The sequence below is a fragment of the Rhamphochromis sp. 'chilingali' genome (assembly GCF_963969265.1).
Source record: "Rhamphochromis sp. 'chilingali' genome assembly, chromosome: 17".
Classification (NCBI taxonomy): Eukaryota; Metazoa; Chordata; class Actinopteri; order Cichliformes; family Cichlidae; genus Rhamphochromis; species Rhamphochromis sp. 'chilingali'.
The window spans coordinates 33,868,895-33,895,255 of NC_137944.1; the positions used below are offsets into that span (position 1 = coordinate 33,868,895).

Below are 26,361 nucleotides of genomic sequence, written 5' to 3' on the forward strand. Positions count from 1 at the left end.
GAAGTACACACCCCCATCACCATCAACGGCGCTGCTGTGGAGAGAGTGAGCAGCTTCCGGTTCCTTGGTGTACATCTGGCTGAGGATCTTACGTGGTCAGTACACATAAACAAAACAGTGAAGAAGGCGCAGCAGCGCCTCTTCTTTCTCAGGAGACTGAAAAGATTCGGCATGAGCCCCCGCATCCTCAGGACCTTCTATCACTGTGCCATTGAGAGCATCCTCACTGGATGCATCACCACCTGGTACGGCAACAGCACCGCCTACAACTGCAAAGCTCTCCAGAGAGTAGTGCGGTGCTCTGAACGGATAATTGGAGGTGAGCTTCCCTCCCTCCAAGACATCTACAGGAAGCGGTGCCTGAGGAAAGCGGGGAGGATCATCAAGGACTCCAGTCACCCCAGCCATAAACTGTTCAGACTGCTTCCATCAGGAAGGAGGTTCTGCAGCATCCGGTCCCGAACCAGCAGACTGAGAGACAGCTTCTTCCACCAGGCCATCAGACTGCTGAACACGTCATAGACACCTCAGCTTCACTACTGGAACTTTAACATTATGCACTACACACTGTATATAAATGCCACTTGTTTTGCACATATTCAACTCTGTATATTTTTATATATTTTATTTATTGTTGACTCTATTTAATTTGTAAAATATGTGTATGCACACACACACATAGAAAAACATTTAGTATACACATCCAGAAATTATTTTATTTATTTTATTTTTTTTGCATATACTATTATATATTGTACATATATTTATTAGTTTCAGATGTAGCCATTCGTATATTTTGCCTGTTTACATTCTTGTATTTTGCACAACTCTGTTGCTTGTGAAGCTCGCACACAAGAATTTCACTCACATGTGCTGTACCAATGTACCTGCACATGTGATGTGACTATAAAAGTGATTTGATTTGAGTGCGTGTGTGCATGTGTGCGTGTGTGCATGTGCGTGTGTGCATGTGCGTGTGTGCATGTGCGTGCATGTAAGTGTGCATGTGCGAGTGCATGCATGTATGTGTGCGAGTGTGCGTGCGTGTGTGTGTGTGCGTGCGTGCGTGTGTGCATGTGCGTGTGTGCGTGTGTGCATGTGCGTGTGTGCATGTGTGCATGTGCGTGTGTGCATGTGCGAGTGCATGCATGTATGTGTGCGAGTGTGCGTGCGTGTGTGTGTGCGCGTGTGCGTGTGTGTGTGTGTGTGTGCATGTGCGTGTGTGCATGTGTGCATGTGTGCATGTGCGTGTGTGCATGTGTGCATGTGCGTGCATGTAAGTGTGCATGTGCGAGTGCATGCATGTATGTGTGCGAGTGTGCGTGCGTGTGTGTGTGTGCATGTGCGAGTGCATGCATGTATGTGTGCACGCACGCGTGCGTGTGCATGTATGTGTGTGTGTGCATGTGAGTGCATTTATGTGTGCATGTGAGTGCATTTATGTGTGCGAGTGTGCATACGTGTGTGTGTGTGTGCGTGCGTGCATGTATGTGTGTGTGAGTGCATGTATGTGTGTGTGTGCATGTGCGTGCATGTATGTGTGCGAGTGTGTGTGTGTGTGTGTGTGTGTGTGTGTGTGCATGTACGTGCATGTGTGTGTGTGTGTGCGTGTACGTGCATGTGTGTGTGTGTGCGTGTACGTGCATGTGTGTGTGTGTGTGTAATGTGTCAGGCTTAAGTTGTGTTTGATGGACGTCAGCACAGCAGTGAGCAGATTTCCTTCAGAGATTTTGGCGCCTGGCCTCCCAGAGGAACTTGATGGTTATCAGATTTCTGATTCAGTCTGAATAAACCTCGTGTTTCTGTGAGAGTCTCAGGAGGAGTTTGGTTTTTCTGAAACTATAAAGCTTCTTAAAGTCTGTTAAAGTTCTGGGAATGAGAAGATGACTTAGGAGCGTCTGAAAGAGATCGATACTGTTCACAGAAATCACAAATGATGCCGTTATTTTCATAATTAGATATTAAGATCTGCATAAATCAAATCATTGAGTTTCACAAATCCTCAGCATTTCTTTTCTGTGTGTCTGATGCATTTGTGTCTGTCACTGTGCTCGCTGTTGTTCTTTGTGAGAGCAGCAGAAACCAAAGTGTGTGCCTCTTTGTGTTTGCAGCGGCGGCTCTGGGGAACCTGGTTTCAGATCTGGCGGGGCTCGGGTAAGCAGCATCTTTATAAACGGCCTCTGAGGCTTTTCGGTTTATTCTGGGCGAACTGTGTGAAGTCTGTTTAAAGCAAGTTAGAACTGCTCAAAGATTTCAATCAATGACGTGAAGTTTGTCCTGTTGTGTTTCTGTTTTTGTAGTTTGGTGATTTTTCTGTGTTAAATACCTTTTATTTTCTTATTTATCTGTAGTAAAAGGTTTACACTGTAACTAAAGTCTGACATCATCTTTGAAAGGACGGTTTTGTGTTGAAGAAGGTGTGCAGTCAGCAGATGTCTTCACACAGGAGATGTGAAGCTTCTCTGTGTTTCAGTTTTAATCAGTCTGAATGAAAAACAGATTTTTAGCTGTTGATCTGATCTGGTTTAGTTTTAATCGTTACTCCGGCACTAAAACATCCAAAAATACACACATGTTATGAGCTCTTCCTGTTTTCCGGGTTTGAAAATGAAACTGTTGAGTGTGTGTGTGTGTATATACAGTGTTTATGTTAACAGGATCTTCACTTCAGAGGCTCAAACTTTGCTGTTCGGCCTTTTTAATTGCGCTAACAGTTGTGCAGAAGAAGGCTAGCCTTATCCCGAGTGTGTAGTTCAGCACAAATGTCGAGGCAGAATCACCTGGATGAGTGATGAAACATTTCTCCCACTGAAAACGCTGAAGCCACATGAACAGAACAAACTGTCTGGGATTTCCTATTCCTATTACTGTGACCTCTGACCCCTGTAAGCCTCAGCTGAGCTGGGATGTGAGCTGGCTGCACGCTCCCTTTGGTTGGTTGAGCAGTTATGGAAGTTTTTACTTGGTTTGAATAACGTCTGGAAGAAGACAAAGCTGCTAAACCAGCATCCAAAGCATGCAAAGCGTTGGCACTGAATGCTGGCAAACTTGATCTGCATCGGCCCGTTTCGCAGATTTCAGTTTCTGCAGGAATTATCGCAGACGTCTCCACAGCTGATGTCCCCAAAACTGGGCAACTCGCACATGAAGGACATGGATGGAAAACCACGAGCACGTGTTTTATTTTTGGGTGAAGTGATGTCACTAAATGCCTGTGCAGCGATTAACACACATTTGTTGTCTGTGTGAAGTCTTGCAGGTTATGTGGAGGTTCTGGCCTCCAAACTGGGGATGCAGGTTCCAGATCTGACGCCCAAGCAGGTGGACATGTGGCAGACCAGGCTCAGCTCTCACATGGTGAGGTTTTTCCTTTGGGTCTTATTTTTAAATCCTCTTCATGTTCTTATTCGTAGTGGCAACAAAAGAGGGATGATGGGAAGGAAGAGGAAGCAGGAGTTCATGCTTCTTTATCTCAGAGCAAGCAGGGCGCTCCACTTTTCCAGGTTATTAAATAAAGTGTTGATTATAATCAGCTGCACTTATCACAACAGATAATGTTCAAAGGGGCGAAAATGCAGGAAGTTTGTGGTGGAGCCACATGAGTGTTTAAAATTATTCGTATCAAACAGATCCTGTCAGAGGTGTGTAAGAGCATGAAAGGGAAGCTAAAACTACCGCCTCATGAATAATCCATGTATCCTGAGATAAGAGCATCGCTGCCCAGACTTTCCGAAGCTAGTTTCACCTCTGCACACCCGACTGTTTGAGGATAACAGATTCTGATGATTTCTCCTTCGCCTCCTGCTGCAGGGTAAGGCCATCGGCGTGTCCATCGGCTGTATTTTGGGGATGTTCCCGCTGTTTTTCCTAGGCGACGACGACGAGAAGGAGGACGGCGACGCGCCATCAGGCTCCTCCTAACACGCCACTACATCTTCATAACACTGCTGATGTCACAGCTCTAAGAAAAGAAAAAAAAAAAGTATTTACAGTCGGACGTTTCTCTGTCATCCTGCTCGGGCGGCGTACAGTTTGAGGGAACGTAATTGGCCGCTGACCGCGACCAGAGTTATTTTTACACCGTCGGCTCCAAGAAAGCGGCGTCTGTTGGTTCAGCGGGAGGTTCAAGCTGCGATTCTCATCGATTCTTCATATCAGTCCCATTCCCAGTGTTCTGGGCGCAAAAGCAGAGAGGAAACGGCCGCATAGTTGTTATAATCTTTATGGCTGCAGAGTCCCTGCACGCACATTTTCAGAGTAATTTATTTGCCAAAAAAGAGGAAAAGCACACAATAAATGCCAATAACGTCCACTCGTGACCCCCTGAAAGCCTGCTAGGAGTAACTAGGAGACATAATCCAGGTGATGGGTCACAGTGAGGGGTTTCTGCCTGTGCAGAAAGTGTTCTAATAGTCACTGAACCACATCTGTATGGATGTATTGGGACTCATCACTAAAGGAGAAAGCATTAAATATGATTTACTGAAAGCAAAAAGATCCTTATTGATAATTCAGGCTGATTTAAAATCACGATAATGTGAAAAATCTGATGTTGTTGCAGCCCCAGTGTGGATGTGGCTCAGACTGTAAAAGCACGTCTTTGTGACACATCATCTGAAATGAGAATCTGCTCCGCCTCTGTTGAGCAGCACAAATAGAAAACTGGGTTTAATTTAGCAGCTATTCCGCTTTAATCCCACATATCAGTTTATGAATATCCAAAAATCTCTTGCTGATGTTAGCGGTTGGTCATACCTGACCAGGTGAGGCTGCAGATCTCAGTGCACTGCTCGTTGCCAGCATGACTTTATCAGTGTTTGTAGTAAAAACTTGTTTAGCTGATCTAGGTCACTGCAGGTGGGCAGCAGGTAGCCGATCGGTGCAGTGCGTGAATTTGCACCGTTAATCAAAACGTTTTAAACATTCAGTTTCATGGCTTATCGAAGGTTTGTCGCTTTGTGCTCCAACCGCATGTTTTCCAACTATTCCAGCACCACAAACGTCCACAATAATGGATTCACTCCTGGACTCTGTTCCCGCTGTCACATCACCAGCTCAGCTCTCCGTGCAGTGTGAAGCTAAAGCGCCCAAATCTGCGAGGAGACCACACGGAAGCTGGGAACAAGTGGAAATTCACAAAGGGATACGAAGTAAAGCTGCTGGAGCAGTTTCAATGGTTTTGCTGCACGCGGTGTTTTGACGCCACATTTCCTTTCACAGTTTCAGCAGTCAGAGGTTGCTTAGCATAAAAAAGGGATCCTGGAGTCTGACGCTGTGATGTGTCCTAATTTTAACCTGATAAAAAGGGAGATGCGGTGCTGGCGGAGACCCTGGAGAGAGAGGCCTGTGCAAAACGAACATACGCGTAACCTTGGTGCTGATTTCGCTGCTTGGCATTTAATCCAGTAGTTTTTTTCCCCCCGTATCAGTATGTTAGTCGAGTTCCCAGAAATTCACATGTTCGGCTTTCCTCTCTGCGACTCGGTCCCAGGGGCTGATGGGAAGAATCGATGCTTCTCTGGTGGAACAAAACTTTGATTTCCCTCCCACAGACGGCTCGTGTAAATCCGCCCGGGCAGCTCGGAGGATGGGAAACCCTCTGCAGTCTCAGCACCGCCGGTGTGGTTTATTCTTCCCAGACATCGGCGCTGTAGCAGCGACGAGTGTTTCCCATCCCGACAGCAGAAACACGGACGCGACTGTTTCAGACACTAGCTCACGTTTCGTTTTGATCTCTGATTAATTGGAGGAACAAAAAAAAGAAAAAAGCACAAATTTTTAAATTTTCTCTTCAGCAGACACTTTATACATTTACAGACTTCATCTCCAAAAACACTATTTATTCATGAGTCAAAGCAACAAGTGTTTTGTCACGACTTGCTCTGGAAGCGAGCGGACTTCCCCGTCGAGTCGCCGCCATCCTGCAAATCTGAAAACGTGTCATCTGCTACCTCGAGGAATGATTTCTGTGTTTGCATGAACTTGTGTAGCTCTGTAATCTCGTCAGATGGTTTTTATGAGTGCTTAGAGATGTAGGAGGCGTTCAGTGGCAGCGCACACTCGGGAAACTGAAGTTTCTATTTTCAGCTCTGGGCTCCGTTCTGAGCTTTCCAAGGTCGCTCTGTATCTGTTTGTTTTACTTTCTCCACCATCTTTTCCTTCGTTCTCTCACACGGTCGCTTCACTCGCATCCAGGTTTTCCTTCTTTTTGTTAGCTTTTGTTTGATGACTTGAAGCTGCAGATGGTGCCTGAGAAGGTGCGATTCAAAGTCAGAGAAGTGGCTCAGACTTTGTCACCATTAAACACTCCAGCTGTCGACAGACCTCTAAGGTGCTTCTTATAACGACGCTGAACCCACGTCAGGCGTTTCCTCCTCTTCATCCTCAGACGCCCGCGCCCCCAGCTTCCTGTCTGTGTTTTGTTTGCTGCTTGATTTGAGCTTCCACAGTGACTCTTTTCTTATTGATCAGCAGCTTCATCATTTTTAGATTTAACAAACTGTCAGAAATCCTCTTATTATTCCAGGAGCTGCTGAGACTTACTTGGATAATTCAGATTCTCACATTTTAGAGGCAAAAATCAGATTGTTTTTGTTTCTAATAGGTGAAAATGTCTTTGCCAGCTGCTTAAAACACACAGTGAGTATTTTCAGGCTGTTAGATGTTTAGAAGGACTTCTCTTCCTCCTGCAGTCTTCTATCAGCTCATTCTACATCAGACATCTTTCCCTACGAGGTGCTCGACCTGTCACCCTGTGACAGCTGGGATAGGCTCCACCCCTCTGTTCTCTGCTGGGCTTTGATGTCTGATCAGTGCAATAATGTGCAGTTTTTGTTCAATATGTTTTGTGCAATCCAAAGCAAACTGATGGATAATTAGAGAACGTTGGCTGCGGTGTGGTTCAGCAGTTGCGAGATGAAGGTTGATCCAGGTCGATCATCACAGCATCATTATCTTGTTTTTATCAGCCTTACATTCTTCAGACGTCCTCCCGCCATCACAAGTTTCCTGATAAAAACTGTGATGTGTGGTTTTGAGTCCTGCTGTTTTTCTAGCAGATTATGAAATGTTTGTCTTCAGAGGGACGGAGACGCTTTAAGCACAAATCCCAACGCATCCTCTGAATTAAAGGAATTAAGAGCTGTGAGCTCAGACAGAAATGTTTGCACGGTGTTTTAATGAGGGTTTGGACTCGACTGCAGGAGACATTCAAGTTTGTCGTTGGATTAATTGTAAAAGCCTCGAGGGAAGTGAGCTCTTTGTCTGCCCGTCTCATTAGGACAGATTAGTTAAGTCTGAGTCTGTGTGAACCTGGTAAAACTGAGGATGCTTCAGAACTCGTTTGCTTTCTCATGTTTGTGTTTATTTTACACGAGGAAAAGATTTTAATCAAACTTTGTTTGTTTTGCTTTTTTAAGATGATATTTTCCTTCATTTAATTGTGTGAAGTCATCCTTTGAAGCCTATAAACAAGAAGTTTGTCATGTAAGGCTGTCGGGTAAAGGAATGCCGTGCTGTGCTGCCATCTGGTGGACAGTCTGGAACAGCCGCTGCGCACTGATGCATGTACAGTATGTACCGAACAACCTGGACTGTTGAAGGATGATGTGTGGATGTATTTTGCAACATTATGTGCAATTAAAACAAAAGTAAATGAATACGAGTGTTTGCTTGTGGCTCTGCAGGTGATGCTTCACTGACCTCTCGTTCATTCATTCATTGGGGACTCCAGGCTGAGCACGCTGCTGCGAGCAGGACTGAGCTCACGTTCAGTGTTTAAAGGTCCTGAAAACAGCACGTTCATTTGAATCATGAGCTCAGACTGTAAAGCAAAGATGGATGTAGCCACTGTGAGGTCACTTTTAGCCCTTTTCCCACTCGTACCTGCTTACACAGCTCGACTGCGTTTCGCTCCCCATTACAATCGAGGACCACCTAATGTGCGTGGGGTCGTTACAGCATCGCTCTAGTCCAATCGCGTCATTTGTATGCGTGTCTCAAAACCTGCCGAGCGACATCACTGACTGGTCATGAGGTCTGCTGAGGTCGAACACTCAGCTTGGTGTTTTGAAGCAGACATGAGTATGACTGAGGATCTCTGCACACTCGCTGGATAAAGACTCATCACATCACTGATTACCATCTTGGTTTATCCTTATTCTTCCGCGCTCTGGACTGCAGGTTTCTCATGAGCAGGTTCCTGGTTCAAACCCCGCCTGGAGTTTGCATGTTCACCCAGAGGAGAGATGCAGGTAAAGTGTACAGACCGAAGCATTTGCTTGAATCTATGGTTAAATATGTAGTGTGAAGCACTTTGAGTGTATATTTGTTTTATTCCTTTAAAACATTTCTGGTTTAATCCTAAGAAAATCTTGTAAACTCTCACCTGAACCCAAAACTCACTTTGTAAACTGTGCTGTGATTGCAGCCATTCCCCAGCTCTCTGTGAATGGTTCTCATGGCCATTGATCAGTGGTTGTTGATCAATGGTCATGAGAAGGAACTGAGGAACTGACCTCCCGGCCCATTGTTCCCTCACTGGGCTGGTTTCAGTCATTATGCAAATGTGCTGTTTATAAGAAAACCTGCAGTCAGCTGAGACTGAAGGAGGCAGTTGGATGATGACGAAACGTTTCTACGTCCAGATGAACAGAATCAACTTTTTGGAGATTTACTTTGTAAACATATCTTTAAATAATCATAATGGTGAAATGTTGTCATTTTATGTCTTTATTTATAAGAACAAAAGAGTAAAACCCTAAAATAACTTCCTTATATTTCAAAGAACTTGATTTAAATCTCACCAGAACAAATAAAATCTGTCGATCGACTCGTAGACGGAAGCCTGCACGTCTTTAATTCATATCAGACGTTTCCCAGCGCGTCCTCGTCCTCCTGCTTCCTCTGGTTAAATCATTTTATCAGAATAAGAAACCTGATTTTCGTAATATCGGATGCTGATTCATTTACAAAATAAACGATGAAAATCGTGATTTGGAGCATCAACAACCTCGAATGAATAAATAGACTCAATTATTTGTCAGTACTTGATAAGTTTATTAAGGGACAATCAAAACGTCTTGCATGAAAAAGTAGGACCAAAGATAACCAATCGTTTATCTTAAGCCCAAGCTCACAGTCAAACTAAAGGTTTCCTACTTTAGCCTCATGAAGTTAAATAGAAACAAAAAACGATAAAAGCAAAGCGCAGGTTTCCCTCGTCATCAGGTGCACATCGAACGTACGATTTTATTTTACAGCCAAGATCCAACAAAAAACCGGTTTACATAGAAAAAGATGATTAATATTCAGGAACATGAAGCAGAATTTACAGAATTACAAAAGTAGTAAAAAAAATTAAATAAAAAAGGTTTTTTACTTCTAGCACCACAGGCAGGAGTGAGTTCGTCACAGCGCTGGAAAGGTCTGTAGCTGCTGCAGATTTAGGATTTTAATAAAACCTGTTTGTTTCCTCACGGTTTTAAAAAACAGCTGAAATGAGATGGAGAAAAGCTGCTGTTCTTACAGGAGCCATGCTGAGTTCAAGGCTAGTGGGAAATTTGTCAGTAAAAAGTTACATTCATGTGCAGTTACTTTTATTAAAATCAATAAAAATTAAACCTCACTTGTACATCGGCTTAAAGTGATTATTATAGTGAGTGAGTGATGTTAGCGAAGCTGTTGATCTCAACCTCGTTGCTGAATTTTTAACGGATTTAGTTTTTGACATTTCACTACGAAGGCGTAGCTGATAATAACTTTTATAAATCAGAACTGGAGCAGACTTTTTACCTGACACACTGTACGCGGTTGTTTTTGTAAGTCTAATTTAAAGTCTTTTTATTAATAAGAGCTGCAGTTTGCCTTAAAATCCGCCTTTTATTTACCATCGTAAGAGCAAACTGGGGAAGTAAAGGACTGCTGTCCCAAAGTTTAGGCCTCAATCTGTGATTTATAAAATGCATTTTTCACTCTGGCTCCTCCCTCTTTAAGATACCTTTAAGCCAGCTTTCTGCTGATTGGATGGGTCCGGCAAACAGAAGGCTCAACGGCAGGTGGGTGGGGCTTAAACGTGCCGAGGGGTCTCTCTCAGTGCCTGAAAGATCTGAGTGCATAAAAAGCCGACATGAACAAACACTGACTTCATATCTGAATCTGTGGCCACGTTTACAATGAGAATCCACCACAGTACGTGTACATCTGACAGAATAAATCATAATACTTCAAACTTACAAGAAAGATATTTGAAATATTTTTAAATAGGCTTTTTGTTGTTGTGCAATAAATGATAACTGACTAAAAATGCATTTTTTGTAAAACGTGCACCCGAGACTATGGTGATAATTAATCTAAGGGCCAAAATTCTAATTCTGATACTTTCCATAAAATAAAGTGGCTGTATCAAAATCTGTTGAGGAAATGCACGAGGGAAACCTCATAGTTATAGGAGAGCACCTGAAGGAGGAGTATCATACAAAGAAATCAAACCCAGAGCTTCTTTAAGAGTATACGGTAAGACATTAGGCAACTCATCTGAAAATGAAAGGCTGAAGTTTAAAGGGTTAAACGGACACACTGACAGCTGCTGTGTTTACAGCTCGGGGACAAGAGTGGCGTCTCAACACACTGAGGACCGGGTCGCTGGCTTTTCATCTAACTTGGTTTTTCTAACCCGGTGCGCTCTGAATGTGTGACACATTTAAACGAATCATTTTCCAGCTTTGACGGGAATTCTAACGCTCCTCTGATCCTCAGTGTGTGTCGGCCTCACTCGGATCATCGATGACAAACATCTACAGAGTCTTCAAACACTCAGCTTCATACGCTTGTTATCGCGTCAGCCACACACGACTGGATTTGTAAACCTGCACAGGAGAATAAGCCTGGATTTTTTTTAAAAACGAAGCCGGCTTCGGTCGTCGTACAGGGCGTCAAACAACCGTCACACACAGCAGGAAACGTTTCTGCATCCTGCAGGAATCTAAACTGCATCCTGGTCCAGAAGAGTTGGATCAACAGAGGAGAGAAGCAGGCTAATAAATCATTATGCTCAGCTAAACAAAGCAAACGAAAGACGACATGCATATTAAATATAGTCTCGTTAATAGGTTTTATATGCTCAACAGGTCAAACGAAAAAGATGGGAATATTTAAATTAATAAATGCTTAAAGCACGTAATAATTATGTGGTGACTACATATTAGCAGTGCTATTTGGTAGAAATGGGAGTTTTAGTGTATTTCAGCTTGCTGACAGCTAAAATCTGACATGTATTAACAAGCTAGTACAGTTAAAGTATACATACGTACTGGACTTATATTCATATTAGTATGCAGCAGGGTCTGATTGTGTGCAGCTAAGAGGATCTCCTGGTGGGTCACGTCGGCCTCGTGTGGTGTCACTGTGGAGGTCCACAGGCAGCTGAGGCTCAGTGTTTTTAAAAACATCAATTAGAGCTTTGTTCTCACCAATCATTGACAGCTGTTGGTTATTTTTAATGGCATCTCTAAATTTGATGGGATGAGCTCGTGCAGTCGTGCACTAGCATCAGATCTTAATTTTTGTAAAATACGATGAGGCACGACAGGACTACTCGTAGAATCACTTTTCTAAGTGATGATATATCAAAGCTCAAATAGAAGTGGGCGTTAATAATAATTTGACTTTACTTTTGTTCAGTTTTTTTCGAGCAGTCTCTGAACTGGAGACAATTTCAGGACCAAGATGAATAAGACGTGAACAGCACTCTGTGGATCAGCGTGTGAAGGATTTGACTTCATAGCTGTATAAAGTGTTGGACCTCCAACATGGTTACCACAGCGTGTCCCGCACCACCTGAAACACCTCCACACACTGAACAGTTGGTGTTTTTAGGCTAGTAAGTAACAGTTTGGGACTAAAAACAAGCTAAACTCCAAACCAGCGTGTTGTGCATCTCCTCTCTTTAGAGATTTTTATACATGACACTGTTTATACTTGTAGGCAGAATACTGGGGGGGTCGACCGACCACGTTCAGCCTTCCAAAGTGACTGTGTTCAACCGTCTTGCTCTTTCAGGGCAGTCATTTGGCATTTTTGGGAAGTCGGCTATCCTTAGACTTGTACACATTTCTGGCTTACACACAATTTAATATGTGCACACTGCACATTTCAGTATTTAGTAAAAAGTGCTAACTACGACTGAGTTATACAACATAGACCAGATTTTCTGCGTTTTAGATATTAAGCATTAAACATCAGGTCACAGGCCAATAATTTAAGCACTGACCGAGCAGTAACGTCACTAAAATAACATCCACAACTGTTTAAATCTGTGCCTCCTAAATCAGCACACTTCTATTACACCAGACCAATACACAAATCCACATGATTGTATTTACTACAGATACGCAGTAGCACAGGAGGAAACTGTGGTAGCCTCTGTTACTGCACTGCTATGGACTTGGAGTGTTGGCTGACGCACGCTGTGGCCATGCTGCGTTGCTAATGGTGTTTCTGTATTTTTGTGCATTTTTAAATTGCTCAAATTTCACAAAGTGCTTTTGACAAGCACAGAATCGCAGTGAGAGGAAATGAACCTCCAACGGCACCTTGCAGTATTGTTTTCAGCTTAGAAATTCAGAGCCGGGACGTTGTTTGGACAGCAGCCTTAACCTCGAGTTGTTCCATCCAGAGTTCCTGATCCTCTCCTGCTGCCGGGGTTTTCTTATTCGGTTTAAGAGGCAAAAGGATCATTTATACTGAGGCAAACTGAATACATGCAGGTCAGTCTACTGTAACAACAGAAAATCCTTAGTTGCGAATGGTTACACGCCACTCTTCAATACGCTGCCCTACATATACAAATCCTCTTTCAGGTGGTGTCCAAGTACAACTCTCTGTCAAACACCATACTCATGTTTGTACATAAAGAAAATCCAGCATTAAATATGTAAGTCGTATTCAGCACACAGGCTTTTGGCACCTTTAGTGGAAATGGGAGACTACGAGGGTGTAAAACATACAAACACATCAAAATAGAAATATGTACATACAAATAATGATTTGATCTTTCGAAAATATTCCATCACTCCTCCCAGCTCAGCATCGTCTGTCTGAGAAGTGTTCTCTTCTTCTACCTTCACTTCTCCCCAACATTAGGATTTCATTTCATTTAAGCCTCTTTTTTCCTGCTACAAGGTCGACCTTGTCCAGGCGTCTCTCGGTCGTCAGGATGATCCCGTCTCCCTCGCTCTGTTATCGAAGTTGCCCTGAGGAAACGATCTCGGATCAGAGTTCCTGGCTCGGCCTCGCGCAGGAACTAGAACTGATTTTAAAGGGAGATGTGCTTAACAAGTCCAGTCAACACTTTGTGGAAAGTTTACTTAAAATTTCTCCTTGTGCACCTGTGCAGGTGAGGCTGGAGGCGATCCCAGCTGACAATGGACTCGGTCTTTGTTTGATTTAAATGCAAATATTATTACTCTTTGGCCAAACTGTGAAAATGCACATTTTTTTGTAATCACTGCTAAAAGACAAGATTTCTAAAATGATCCTCAATCAGAGTCTCTGGGCAACTTCCTCCTGTTACTGGCATCCATTTGATGTCATAGCGATTTGCTTTTACTTAGCATTAACCATTTTGTGTCCCTTCCAACAGTATTTTCAGCCAGGGACACAAAATGGCTCATGTCAAACCAACCTTTGCAGTCTCAGTGAATCATTGGTGCTGATCGGTCGTTGGTTGTCGTCTTCTTGAGCTTGACGCCTCGTCGGATGGCCACCAGAAAGTCCTCCACCTCAGCGTATTCTGTTTCCTCCAAGAGCTCTGGGAGGGGTCGACGCTCCCACTCTGATGACCGACCGCTGGGCTGTGGAGGTGGGGTTGGAGGATCCGATCCCTTGCCCATGTGCTGGATCTCCCAAGGGACAGACTTTGGTGACAATGACCCGTTGCTGCCTGGTGACAGAGGAGTGGTGGCCGGGCTTAGCGGGGTCCGCGGGGTGTTGCCGTCTTCTGACGCTGCTTTGCTGGGGAATCCAGGGTGTTCAGGCACAGTGGGAGTCTTAACTGGGATCATGGGGGGCTTGATGGGGATGGGGCCCAGGTTGAGGCCCCCGGATGGTCGTCGCAAGTTGGGTTTGGAGGACGGTGTCCGTCTGATAGTAGCAACCCCCGGGGTGATTACAGCAGAGGGGTTGGAAGGCAGGCCAGCAGTGGAAGCAGGGCGTTTAGACTGAAACATGCGGCGGTAGGACTGGGTGATGTCGCTGTTCCTCGGGATGGTGGAGGATTTATCAAAGTCTGAGGACTGCTGCTCCACCTCCTGATCTGCTCCCACAGAGTAGTAGTCACAGTCCGATACTACAGAGACCAGGAGGGGGGAGAATTTAGCACGATAACAGAATTTGTTTGAATAGAGCAGAGTCAGCTGATGATCTCAAGCATTCCCCAGATATTATATAATTAAAGTCTTTTTAATTCACGTTAACTTTAATTAGATTTTTTCTGTTTAGAGTTTAGATCAGAGCGAGATTTGAGACGTTCAGAAGAGACACAACGGAAGTTTGTTTTTCAGTGATTCAATTCAGGCTTGTTTCTGGGTCCAGTGAACATTTGAATAAAGTTAGTGCTGAGCTTAGCAGCAACGCATCCTTTGCTGGAGTTAAACTGTGAAGTAGTTTGTATTTAATTAATCTGGTGGGAGTAAGTTAAGTACGTTTACCCTGTGAGGAGATGGTGTCCTCTGAGCAGCAGGGTGTGTTGGTCTGGCTGCTGTAGCCGCTGGAGCCTTGCAGGGAATCTCTGCTGGAGCCGTGGATGTCCAGCTGGAGGCCGCGGGCCAGAGCTCTGGCCAGCTCCTCACGGGTCTCCCTGTCCACCTGTCAGAGACAGACACACACACACACACACACACACACACGGGAATATGTGAATTATTAGGATTCGTCTGTCCAATCAGAATGCTCCCAGTTAGTCATGTGACTTTCTATTCAAGGACTTGTTTGGCATTTTGCTGGTCATTGTGTCCGACCTTGGGGGATGATGAAGTGTTGTTTCCTTTGCCCCTGTTTGGCTCCTCTCCTGGTGTGGTGACATCAGCACCCTGGTGGCTGCTGGGATCTGTAGTCTCTCTCCTGTCCTTGCTCCTCTTCAGGGTATTAACCATGGGCTGATCGTACGGGCCTGGTTTGGCCCAATCCTACACAGGAAGATATCATCAATAACAGTAAAATAGTTTTTTAATATTGTTGTTAATTTTGTCCATTAGTCAAACGTCCAAATAGAAGCATGAACAGAGGGATGTTTCTTTTATAGAAATGACAAAAATGCTCATGTTTGCTGCTGTGAGCAAACATTTGGAAACTGTTGCAAGAACACCAGAGGTCTATGCAAGCAAACCAAACCATTTTATAGGCCGCACCTCAAAACACGCCTTTAAAAGTAGAAGCTATTATATAAACTGTAAAAATATAAACCACAGCCTTGCAGTTGGATGCCTCCACCTCCCAGTGAAGTTGGAGTTTACAACTCAGCCACAACATTAAAACCACACACAGGTGAAATGAATCGACGCTGATCGTTTACTTGCGTCCTGGTGTCCATAAGGATTGGACTTTATCGCATACCGCCCACCTAAACAAAAACCTCCAATGACACTCCCCAACGGCAGCTGCCTCCCCCATCAGGAGAGGATACGCCACAAGAACAAGTCATTGAGGAAAAGTCCTTATATCCCAAATCCAATCAGAACACCAGAGCAGACACCCTGTCCCACAGCCCAGCGGGCCGAAAGGACCAGACTGTCACCATCCCAGAGCCAGTCACCCCACAGAACACTCGCTGTGGTCCTTATAGGTCAGAGTTGTTTTAACAGCATAACAGGGACCTACACAAAATTAGTCAGATGTTTAATGTTGTGGTTGATTCGTACATATGTACAGAAGACTTTAAATGCATTTAGCATGTGGGCAACAATTCAATTTGACATCTGAATGAACCCGTCGACAGAATGTGAGGAAACAGCTATGGCATCATGTTAAAGGCGTCTCTGTCCGGTGGGTGTTGCAGGACCGGGCTGCATTCTCAGCTTTATGAATGAAGAATCCGATTTGCCCCAAACACAACATGAAAAATCTCAGAATTATTCGAGCTTGCATTATCACAACAAGGCTACAGGCTATGAAACACTGGATTAGAAGTTATGTACATTTGAAAGTAGAAGTTGTAGTTCTCGGCTGAACAGCTAGGCTAATGCTTTTAGGTAAAATGCTGCCACCTGGTGGTGAGAGGAGTTTTGTAAAAAAGTACCTGAAAAATGGACAACCTGAAAACTCACACCTGTCACCAGCACAGGTAAGCAAGGCTCTCTGTATAGTGATAATCAATGTTGTTTTAAAGTTTACGTTTCAATTTTTAATCTTAAAGATAAGCAGGAATAAAATTAACAAAAATATCAGGTGAAATTGATCCTAAATTGAATTGACTGGAAAATGAGAAACTTTTGAGAGAATGAACTGACATCAAGAAAGAAGAGAAAATAACACACAGATCAACTCAAAGAAAAGAGGAGGACATCGGGGAGAATGAGGATCAAACCTTCCAGGACGGGACTCTGGATGATGGGATCACTCCAAGCCCCGAGGGGCTGAGAGGCAGGAACTCTCCTGATTGGCCGCAGCCTGAGCGAGACCACGGCCACGTGGGTGAAACGGACGAACAGGAGGGCGAGGAGATGGGAGAGGTGGTGGTAGTGGTGGTGGGAGAGGAGTAGGAGAAGTATGAAGGGTGGAGGTGGGGGTCCTGGGCTCCGTGATGGTCAAAACCATTTGTCAACTGAATGTGAATGAATGAAGAAGCAGAAACAATTCAAAAATTAAAGATGACGCTCACGACCGAGGAGTGAAAACACGAGACATGAGCGCAAAAACAGGTGCTTCATGCGGCAGAAAAAGCTAATGTTTGGGCGGCAGTGAGGTCCCAGCATTCATACACATCCAAACATCAAACATCCTGATTTATAGCACTGACAATTTCATCTGGAGTTTCTTTGAAGCAGATGATTTTTTCACTTTTTAATCAGTATTTTATTTCACTGGCCTTTCCCAGTTTCTGAGATTTTGCAAAACAATTATGAAAAGAATTTGTAGTCTTACAAAAATTCGCTTCAACTAATGCCACCCAAATACTCCCTACACATTTGTATTTCACATTTATGCATCTTTAATTGCAACAGAGTAATTTTATTCTACGCTAAAGATACTTTTACTTAAGCCAATACCATCTCAGCAAATATAATGAAAGTCGATCTTTGTTGTGTTTTTTGTTTTGGCAATTTATCCATGTGAAGCCCCACCGGAGGAGGACGAGAGCCCTGCATAAGTTCTGATAACCAACTAAATTATGAACCATCACTGGGGACCATATGGTGATGTTCATTAGGTTTCACTGCACGTTTCCTGTTTTAGTGACGTAGCTGAGATGTGCATCAAAGTCACTCAGTCCCAACTGTGCATTCACGAGTAAATCAAACATGTCGACTCAATATTGATTTTAAAAAGTTTAGAATAACTGTTTGCCTGAGAGCCTCATCATATAAATATCTCATATATTCTGAACAGTTACCTGGTAAAATGACCAGGTAACCTGACCTCTTCACCCTGACACACTCTGACCATAAACAGACCAGACTGGGATTTCTTTGGCTTTTGTAAATGTTTCTGTTTGACAAACCTGAGGGGAAATCTGTTTGTTTTTGGTCCCTTTATTGCTCACAGAGCTGGGTTCCCTTTACATGCGAGTAATCTTTTAATCCATTTCACGGTGGAGTGAACATCGTGTGCTGTTCTTAGTTTTCAGGATGTTGATGATTATCAGGCTGCCAATCAAACCTGGAATATTTCTTCCTCCTCAGCCAACACTAGATTATATTTTAATTGTTCATTTATTCATTGCCAGTGTTGAGCACTGAATGTAATTGGATTTGTTAAGCAGCTGGAAACGTTTCTGTGCAGTCGGCTTTTTGTGCTTCATGAAGGCTCCCGTTCATATCACTCAAAAATAAAAGCTGACACACGACTCACCTGGAAAAACAAGAACAACAAAACACTAACACAATTGTGTGTCTACGTGTTCACCTGCTGCTGCCCAGAGCGTGGCTCGGGGTGTGAGGGTGAGGAAGAAGAGGAGTACGAGGAAGGCCCCACAGTGACAGACTGAGAGGGTGAAGCAGAGACGCACGACCGCAGCAGCGCCATGCAGAGCGCACACAGAGACAGCAGTTTGCAGGAAGCACAGAGGGAAGCCAAGAAAACAGATCAAAACACAGACACGAGAGAAAAGCAGAGGAAGCAGCAACAAACAGGTTAGAACAGCAGGACAACCAGTGCTGGGGAGCATTAATGCACATGCAGTTTTCAGATTTCTGCACGTCTAAAATGATTAAGACGGGTTTAAGTGCAGTGAAATTGGGTTAGGATGTGTTAGGAGGAGTGAATCTATGAAACATTTAATGAGAAGCTGTAATCTCCCAAACACTGATCCCAGGTCAGAGGTCAAACAGAGCAAAGACGAAGCAGAAGCCGGTTCAGCAGGTGGAAAGAGAAACTATCAACTTTATGATTTTTTTTTTTTTTTTAAAAGCACTACTGCTAGTATTTTCTCATTATATTTAACAGTGAGTCATGTTGGAGTGAAAATCAGAAACAGAGCTAACGCAGGCTGAAGCTTCAGGTCTGTGTCTTCTTCTATTATGTGATTCATGACTGGTTAAAGTTTTATAATAGCAGCATGGCTGATCAGTGTCACAGCGCGCTGGGTTACTGAGGTGAGGTGAAGATGAAAGCACACGGCAGGCTGTCGCACTCTGAACGTCTCCTTCCTCTCACACACAAACATCCTGTCATTTTGTTCATGTGCTAAATTATCAGCACAAACAAACTGACTACATATAATCTTTACGTCCTAATTATCTTTGCTGAAAAAACATCAGCACCAACAGACCGTGGACACCTTCACGCTCTGTCTTTGGATATTTAATTAATGTAAATTATCTTGGCACAGCACTAAAACTAAAATGATCGTATTTAAAATAGCTTAACTCGAGTAGTGCCTATGATGTGTTTTATATATAAATGTATATACATGTATGTATATGCAGCTGGGTAGCGTAGTGGTAAGCAGGTGCTGCAGTTCCAATTCCCGCCTGAGGCGTCTCACAGCTAGAGCCAGGGGCGATATCATCACCTCCACCTGATTGGGCACCAGGATCGTTGAGTGCGAGAGGAACTGATCTATTTAAAATAAAGCCTGTGTAGGCTCGACAACGTAAACACTGACCAGTGTCTGTACCCTGAAGGCGCTTAACAAGACTGGATGCAGATGACGTCTGAATGAATGTCGTTGCTGTATATCCTGGTCTCGTTCAGGATTTTGTCATTTCTCCAACATGACGACGAGATTGACTTTTTTGTTTTTAAACAAGTAACAGCAAAAGATGATGTTGTTGTTATGAGTGTTAGACATGGCTCTAAATTTGACGATACCTCGAGTTTATAGATAGATAGAAACCATCTATCTCTCTGAGGTTACTGAGACACGCACACGCGACATGTGGCTTCCAGCTAACAAACACACCACATCGTAGGAACTGGGGAACATCCGCAGACATCATAAACAGAACTCACTGGTTTATTTTTGGCGTCTGTTCTCAGTGAGTCGATGACTAAAAGCACTGAGCCGCGACTTTTGTTACCTGCAGGATTTCTGGGGGCATCGGTGAAGGGGATTTGGACTGGTAGGCGTCCTGAGAGATGAAGCCAGAGTCGTGTGAGGAGATTGAAGAGAGGCGGGCAGGGGTCTGCTGGGGCAGCACTGAGGAGGAAGAGGAGGAGGCGCGATAACGGAAGTGGGAGGTCGGGGAGTGACAGTGTGAGCCGCTGGAGCGAGAGTCGCTGCTGTTCACGCTGTTCAGGCTGCTGTGGGCCGGACGGGAGGAGACAAATAAATGTCAGAAAGAAGGAAACCTGAGAAGCTCTGAAGTCATTCGCTGATTTTCTGTTTTAAAATCTCAGCTCATCACATGAAAGAATAAACAATCAACCCGAAAAATGAGTCAGGCAGATGAAATATTCTGAGTAATAAGACATGATGGTAAAATAACATTTACTGGAGTTATTTCTCTTTGATAAATCAAAACTTTCAAAAAAATCGATGATTTAAAAAAAAGCTGTAGTTCCACTTGTTAACCACAGAGAGGCAGCAGAGGACAGGCTCTCAGCAGACCACCTTATCTCCCTCTATTGTTGAGATAATAAGCAGCTGGCAGCAGCCACATAACTAACCTGCACATGCTGGACTTCCTGGATACGGTGGTGCTTGGTGACGAGGGAGGAGTTTGGTAGGACCAGGTGCACTCGGAGCCCTTCAGGTCTACGATTACCTGGAGAGAAAAAATGCTGTGAATCGTCTATGATGTTTCTGTGAAGGTGTCTGTGTGCAGTCAGGTCAAAGGAAGGCGTGTTTACTCCGTGTCGAGGTTACCACTGATCAGCGGGTAGAGTGAGTGAAGGTGTACTGAACGTGCTTAAATCAAAAACCCTTCTGAAATATTTTAATCGGTACAGAACGGGGCTGAAACTGAGACATTTATAACAGAGGACAAATCGTTCGATTGTGTGGTCACACGACCCCTCACAGCACCACGAGTACCTGCTCACTGGAAGCGGGCAGCTTGTGTGGGTCCATGGTTAGCATCTTCAGGTCGTCTGTCAGCGTCTGGAGGTGTGTAATCTCCCCCAGCATGGACATCTCCTCCTCCTGAGACACACAAACATTCATCAGCTGCAAATTCTACACAAAAAACAGCTTTGAGACTGACGTCATCACAGCAGCTGCTCCACAGGAGGTTTAAAGAGAGAGCTGCAGCACAGAAGGTGTAGGAGTTGATGTTCGTCAGAGATTTACATTTGGATTGCAGCTGCTGACGTCCAGCAAAGCATAAACATACAAATCTAAGGGGGCCAGGTGTTTCTTCAAAGGCTTGCAGAGTTTCTGCGTAACTGTAGTTAGAGCTCCAAACATCTTTCTGTGTTGTGCATAAACAGTTTGAATGCATCACTGACCACGACAGGCCGCAGCATGGACACGAAGCAGCAAAAGCGACTCCTCTCCTCCACCAGCGCCCTCCTCACCGCCTGCTTCTCCGTCTCCTCCAGCAGCAGGTACTTATCGCTGACGTCCTGCATGGCGCTGTCCAGCTGGGGCTGCAGGTCTCCACGGCCTGAACACAAACACGTGCACATACCTCGTTGCATCCAATTTCAACTAGAAACAGCAAGCAGACCCTCACAACCACTTGCCAACCAGTTGGAGAATAGTCATTTTTCCCTAGTGACCAGTTGCCAACCGGTCTCTAGACCTGTGAATGGGTGCAAAAGCTACAGAACAAAAAGTTTGAATTGGGCCTGCTTTGTTCCAAAGTTTGTGCCCGTCACTAAAACACATTCTCTTTTACAGTGGGGGATGGGCACAAGGTAAAACCTCCTGTGGAAATCAAGCAATGAAGAAAAGAAGAAATAACAAACATTCTGGAAAAATGCTGCCCTCTGCTGATGAAAGTTTTAGTCACAGGAAGTATCTTTAAGGCATAAAATAGCCTAAAAAGAAAGGAAATGGGGACTATTTGCAATAAAAAGTAACTAAAAATCAAAACGATACACAAAAAAAGAAAAAGTTGTCTTTCAAAATGCTGATTTAAACTTTTAAACTTAAGCAGCCACCCAAAGGTAACACCAGAGTTTTCTAAATCTCTCTCTCTTGCAGACCTACACATGAGCAGAGGAACCGTTTCTGTGGCGTTAACAAAATGCAATCACTTCAGTCCATCTTGGCTCAGATCAACAAACTCACACAGAACTAAAGAGGAGGCAGCCTCACAGCTGCAGCCAGATTATCAGCCATCTGTGAAATCCAATTCTCACTGAACAGAACTTTAGCTACAAAGAGCAGAGCCTGCTCTGAAACTACGATCACTCAGTGGCTTCAAAAACAACAGTCAGAGCCTCCCACCAACCATTAACCACATTAAAGTCTCAAACAAGTCTTTTCTCTCTGGCGATCAGTCAGCTGGAAACAAACAACCACTGGAATCCCACTGAAAACACACCACACATTAATAATGTTTGCCATTTTGAAATTACATTGCTGCTTTTATGAAATGCTTCTGGTTTATTTTTTAACTCTGTCCAAATGTCTCAACTCTCCCTTACTCCAAGTCTTTACTAAAGCGGTTTCATACACAGAAGATTAAACTGATTTCACGTGTCGACACGGCCGTTGCGACATGAGTCTGATGAGCTGGAGTCTGTATCTGCTTTAATATCATCTCCCACAGCGACTGTAATTGGATTAGTTAATTTACTTTGTGACACAGAGCAAAGCTGAACTATTTTTACATTGTTTCATTGACTGATCGAGAGCAGTTATTGTGGGTGTGGGTTTCCCGGAGCGCTGAATATGTCGGGTGTTTGGGGATCTTAGCATGCCACACGTTAATTCTGGTAAATTCATATGTTCCAATTGGAAATGTGGAAATGTTGAACAGGAGTATAAGGCGACTTAGATCATCCCTGGTGAGTCATTACTACATCCAGGCGTATTTTACTCTTTTCTTCCATTTGCCCGCGTACTACGAAACAGGATTCAGGGCTTAGCGAAGGAACTTCAGGTTTCACCCTGTGATTTCCATCTTATGAAGAAAGTTCACAACTTATGCTGCAGACCTGACCACCTCCAGATCTACTGACCAAACGATTCTCTGAAAAACAGCATCAGGTCTTTACTTTCACTGATAGGAATAATTCAGAAAAGAATTCCAGAGTCTTAAATGCAGCTTTATTCCTTCTTTATTTGGCTGTTGGCTGAAAGCAAGTTTAGAACCATTTTTGACAATGAGTATAGCGGCACAGATCGGAAACAGGCCACCCGGGTCTCCCGAGGCTGTTAAGTTAATATTTCTGCACTGCTGTATTATAACATGTAATGAATGCATTGTGCAATACTGAATTCTTTCCTTGCTGGTTTCATCAGCCCACAGCTACACTTTAGAGGATGTTAGCTTGTCAACAGCTGCTTTGGTGTCTTCTGTTAGTGATGGATCTGAAATGTTTCAGCTTCTTGCTGAAATATGCAAGAAGTTACCCAAGCACGCTGCTTTAAGACAACTTCCTGTCATGTCCAGAGAACAGCTTTTAAACCGTTATGTGGCATGACATGAATCATTACCATGGATGCAAGTTTATTTTGATTCCTCAGACTGTCCTGCTTCCTTAAACACTCACTGGAGAACAAAATCTGAGTTAATCCATCAACAACGAGGCCCCCTCCAAAATGCACCCTGCACCCCCAATTCGTTAAAACCACGGACAGTGCCATGAACCGCTTGCAGCCGAGGCCCACAGCGGCAGAGAGCAGGCAGACCAACATGTGATTACTCAGTCTTTTCTTGACTTTGCTGTCATGAAAATACGACATGACAGAGCAGACTGAAAAATGCCTGCAGCAATTTTCTAAACCTCAAAGCGACGTTCACTTTTGTGTGACGAGATCACATTTAATCAGCTAATTTCACTCCTAACAACTGCTGTCTTTCCCCCTCCACATGGTGCTCTGGGGTTCAGTTTCTCCTCTTTAAAGCGATCGTTTGGTAATCTCATCTTCTGGATTTGAGGACAGACATAAACATGCAATTAAAGTTCCTCATTCCTCCAGCGAGATCCGAGGCCGGCTTCTGTGGTCGGGCTGATAGACGGGAGAACGCGCGCCGTCTCTCTGTAAGAATTTTCCAAGCACAGGCTTCAGTGATAAAGAGGAAAGAAATGGTGAAGACTTGCTTCCAGAAATGTGAACGTAATTCCAGGTTTCCCACAGAATTCAAACAAACAGGATGTCTCGGGCAGAACATCGCTCTTATGTTCTTGTTTATCTCACGATCGCCTCCTTTTTTGTCTAAATCGAGACATTTCTGAATGCTTTCTTTTCTCCTCATCCTCGTGTCCTCTGTTGACCTTTGCGTAGCCTTTTCGATACAGGTCAAACTGAGAAGACCCACAATCCCAAGACAACAGATTTTTTTGCAAGCTTGTGCACTCCAAAGGATTGGACAACATGGAGTTCCACTGTAATGCAATCAGGGGTCTGCGTGAGAACGTTGCATTTACCAAACCCAATAACCTAACCGGTTCATGGTCTTTCTGTCCTCTCGCCCCTCGTTGGTCGCTGCAGATGGCTGTCCCTCCCTGAACCTGGATCTGAGGTCTCTTCCTGTTAAAAGGGAGTTTTTGCCATCGCCAAGACATCGCCTGGTCATTCGGGTTCTCTCTCTCGCTCTCTCATTGTAGGATCTTACTTTCTCTGATTTTTAAGATTCCTTCGGATAATTGTTATTGGGAACTGATGCAATAATAATTCAAATCTTAATGGGATGAGTTTAAATACCTGGAGTCAAACACCCAAAGCAAAAGGTCAATGCACAAGAGTGCAGGCAAGGTGGAGTGGGTGGAGACAATTGCCCAGGTGTCTCTTGGAAATTAGATTTAAATCTCATCACAAATCACTTTTCATAAATAAAGAATGAGAGTAAAAGGGAAGATTTACAAGATGCTAGTGGAATATGATCTGCGGTGGTGACCCTTCAACGAAGCAGCACATTATTTCTGTTGTACCCTGGATACCTGCAGTTGCTAGGTTTTTAATTTTTTTAGCCACACACACACACACACACACACACACACACACACACACACACACACACACACACACACACACATCCACATATTTGAATTTAAAAGAGACATGAAGACAAACTGGTGCAAACTGTCAGCTACAAAACTGGATTTTCAAACTCCAGCAACTCCAGGATCCCATGTGATACTATAATAAAATCTATAGAGGACCATAACACCCAATTAAATTCAGCACTACATGGTGGTGTCTATGATGGGGTACTGGAGCTCACCTCACACATGACCCACCGCTTTAGACCAGCTGTGCTGTTTCCAGCTTCGCATCAACAGTTTCTTTCACCTTTTCCTGTTTAAACTCGATCCATTCCGAGTTCCCGTGCTCAAAGCCAGCGCTATAAATAAAAAACCTTTCTTAAGGTGGTTTCCCTCAATCTGTTTCTCATAATATTAACTCTTACTCAGCGCTTTCCCTTCATTTTCCAGTCTCCTGTCATTACATTCATTTCATTCCAGCTCAAGTTCCTCCACCTCTTTTTTTCCTTCCTTGAAACTTCTCCATGTCCTCTTCCCTCGTGACATCCACTCCAGTGCAGAGTTTCCTCTCGTGCAGTAATAACAGGCTGGGAGGACCTGAGGACTGAAGCAGTCTGACCACATCTGAGGTTCCTCTGGGGTCAACCCTGGTTCCTGTTTGTTTTGTCTTAGAAGCTCAATTCAAAGCTGGAAACCATCGAGTCCTTTGTTGGCAGCAACAACGAGCTTTTGTTTCCAGTCATAATAAGGCTCGTTTCAGTGCGATTGCTCAGACTGGGACTACTTGTTCTAAAAGCAGAGCCTGTTTTGGTGTTTACTCGTAGTCCTTTGGAGTTCAGCGGGCAGAGTGAAGAAGTAATATTGCCACATCACATTCCTGTAATTCCACTGGACTTCATGCTATCCTAAAAGTTATTTTAGAACAATTTAGTCAAGTCAGCGGTCATGCTATCAGCTCTAAGAGCCTGCAAATAAGAGGTTTACTCTGCATTAACAGCCTGACCCTGGAGGAGCATCATCTACAACTGTGAATGATCAAAAAATATCCTGATATCACTGCATTTAGACAGACCACTGATATCGGCTGTGTTATAGCTCTCATCATCTACAATGATCCTCATCGATCTCTGCTCTCTCAAGTTTGAGGTCCTCGGTTGAAATCGCAGTCTGCACAGGTAACGGGGCTTTACACAGGATTCAGCACGTACTGTGTTCACTGCTGTTAGATGGAGCTGTTGAGGGCGTCGCTAACGTGGACCTCCAGGTTGTTATCTGAAAATAGCATCAGCGTGGAAGCATGCCCGAGAAGACGATGCTGAACAGGAGCTCAGTTCATTTTACATTAATAAGGGCTTTTGGTCTTTATGGAGCTGTTTTCCAAACTTTTTCATCACACCTCAAACATGCTGGATAACCTCAGCAGCTCTGTCAGCGTCCGTTCATCCGCCCGCCCTCTTCTACTTATCTGAAGTCAAGTCATGGTGGCGGCACCCTAAGCAAACTTTCCAGTTCCCTCTGGGGGTTCCCAAAGCATTCCTATTCCAGATGAGATAAGTAATCTATTCAGCCCGAGCCACCTTAACTGGCTCATTTTGACGCTGCAGG

The 26,361-nt window shown here is 44.0% G+C and overlaps 2 protein-coding genes across 4 annotated transcripts in view; one reads left to right on the forward strand and one right to left on the reverse strand.

The window, feature by feature from the left end:
• tmem65 (transmembrane protein 65) overlaps positions 1-8,361 on the forward strand; it is a 49,878-nt gene extending 41,517 nt beyond the window's left edge. The window contains exons 5-7 of the mRNA XM_080863126.1: positions 2,112-2,154; positions 3,252-3,357; positions 3,811-8,361. Of these exons, the coding sequence (XP_080719252.1) occupies positions 2,112-2,154; positions 3,252-3,357; positions 3,811-3,921 (260 nt within the window). The 3' untranslated portion in view covers positions 3,922-8,361. The remainder of the gene's footprint in view (positions 1-2,111; positions 2,155-3,251; positions 3,358-3,810) is intronic.
• A 672-nt stretch (positions 8,362-9,033) lies between these two features.
• The window catches only part of LOC308384713 (protein MTSS 1-like), a 69,027-nt gene continuing 51,699 nt past the window's right edge, over positions 9,034-26,361 (reverse strand). For all 3 annotated transcript variants that reach the window (XM_080863301.1, XM_080863300.1, XM_080863302.1), the window contains 8 exons: positions 21,103-21,260; positions 20,690-20,797; positions 20,323-20,420; positions 19,734-19,956; positions 16,580-16,816; positions 15,015-15,182; positions 14,706-14,862; positions 9,034-14,344 (listed from right to left, as the gene is read on the reverse strand). In XM_080863301.1, the coding sequence (XP_080719427.1) occupies positions 13,692-14,344; positions 14,706-14,862; positions 15,015-15,182; positions 16,580-16,816; positions 19,734-19,956; positions 20,323-20,420; positions 20,690-20,797; positions 21,103-21,260 (1,802 nt within the window). In that variant the 3' untranslated portion in view covers positions 9,034-13,691. The remainder of the gene's footprint in view (positions 14,345-14,705; positions 14,863-15,014; positions 15,183-16,579; positions 16,817-19,733; positions 19,957-20,322; positions 20,421-20,689; positions 20,798-21,102; positions 21,261-26,361) is intronic.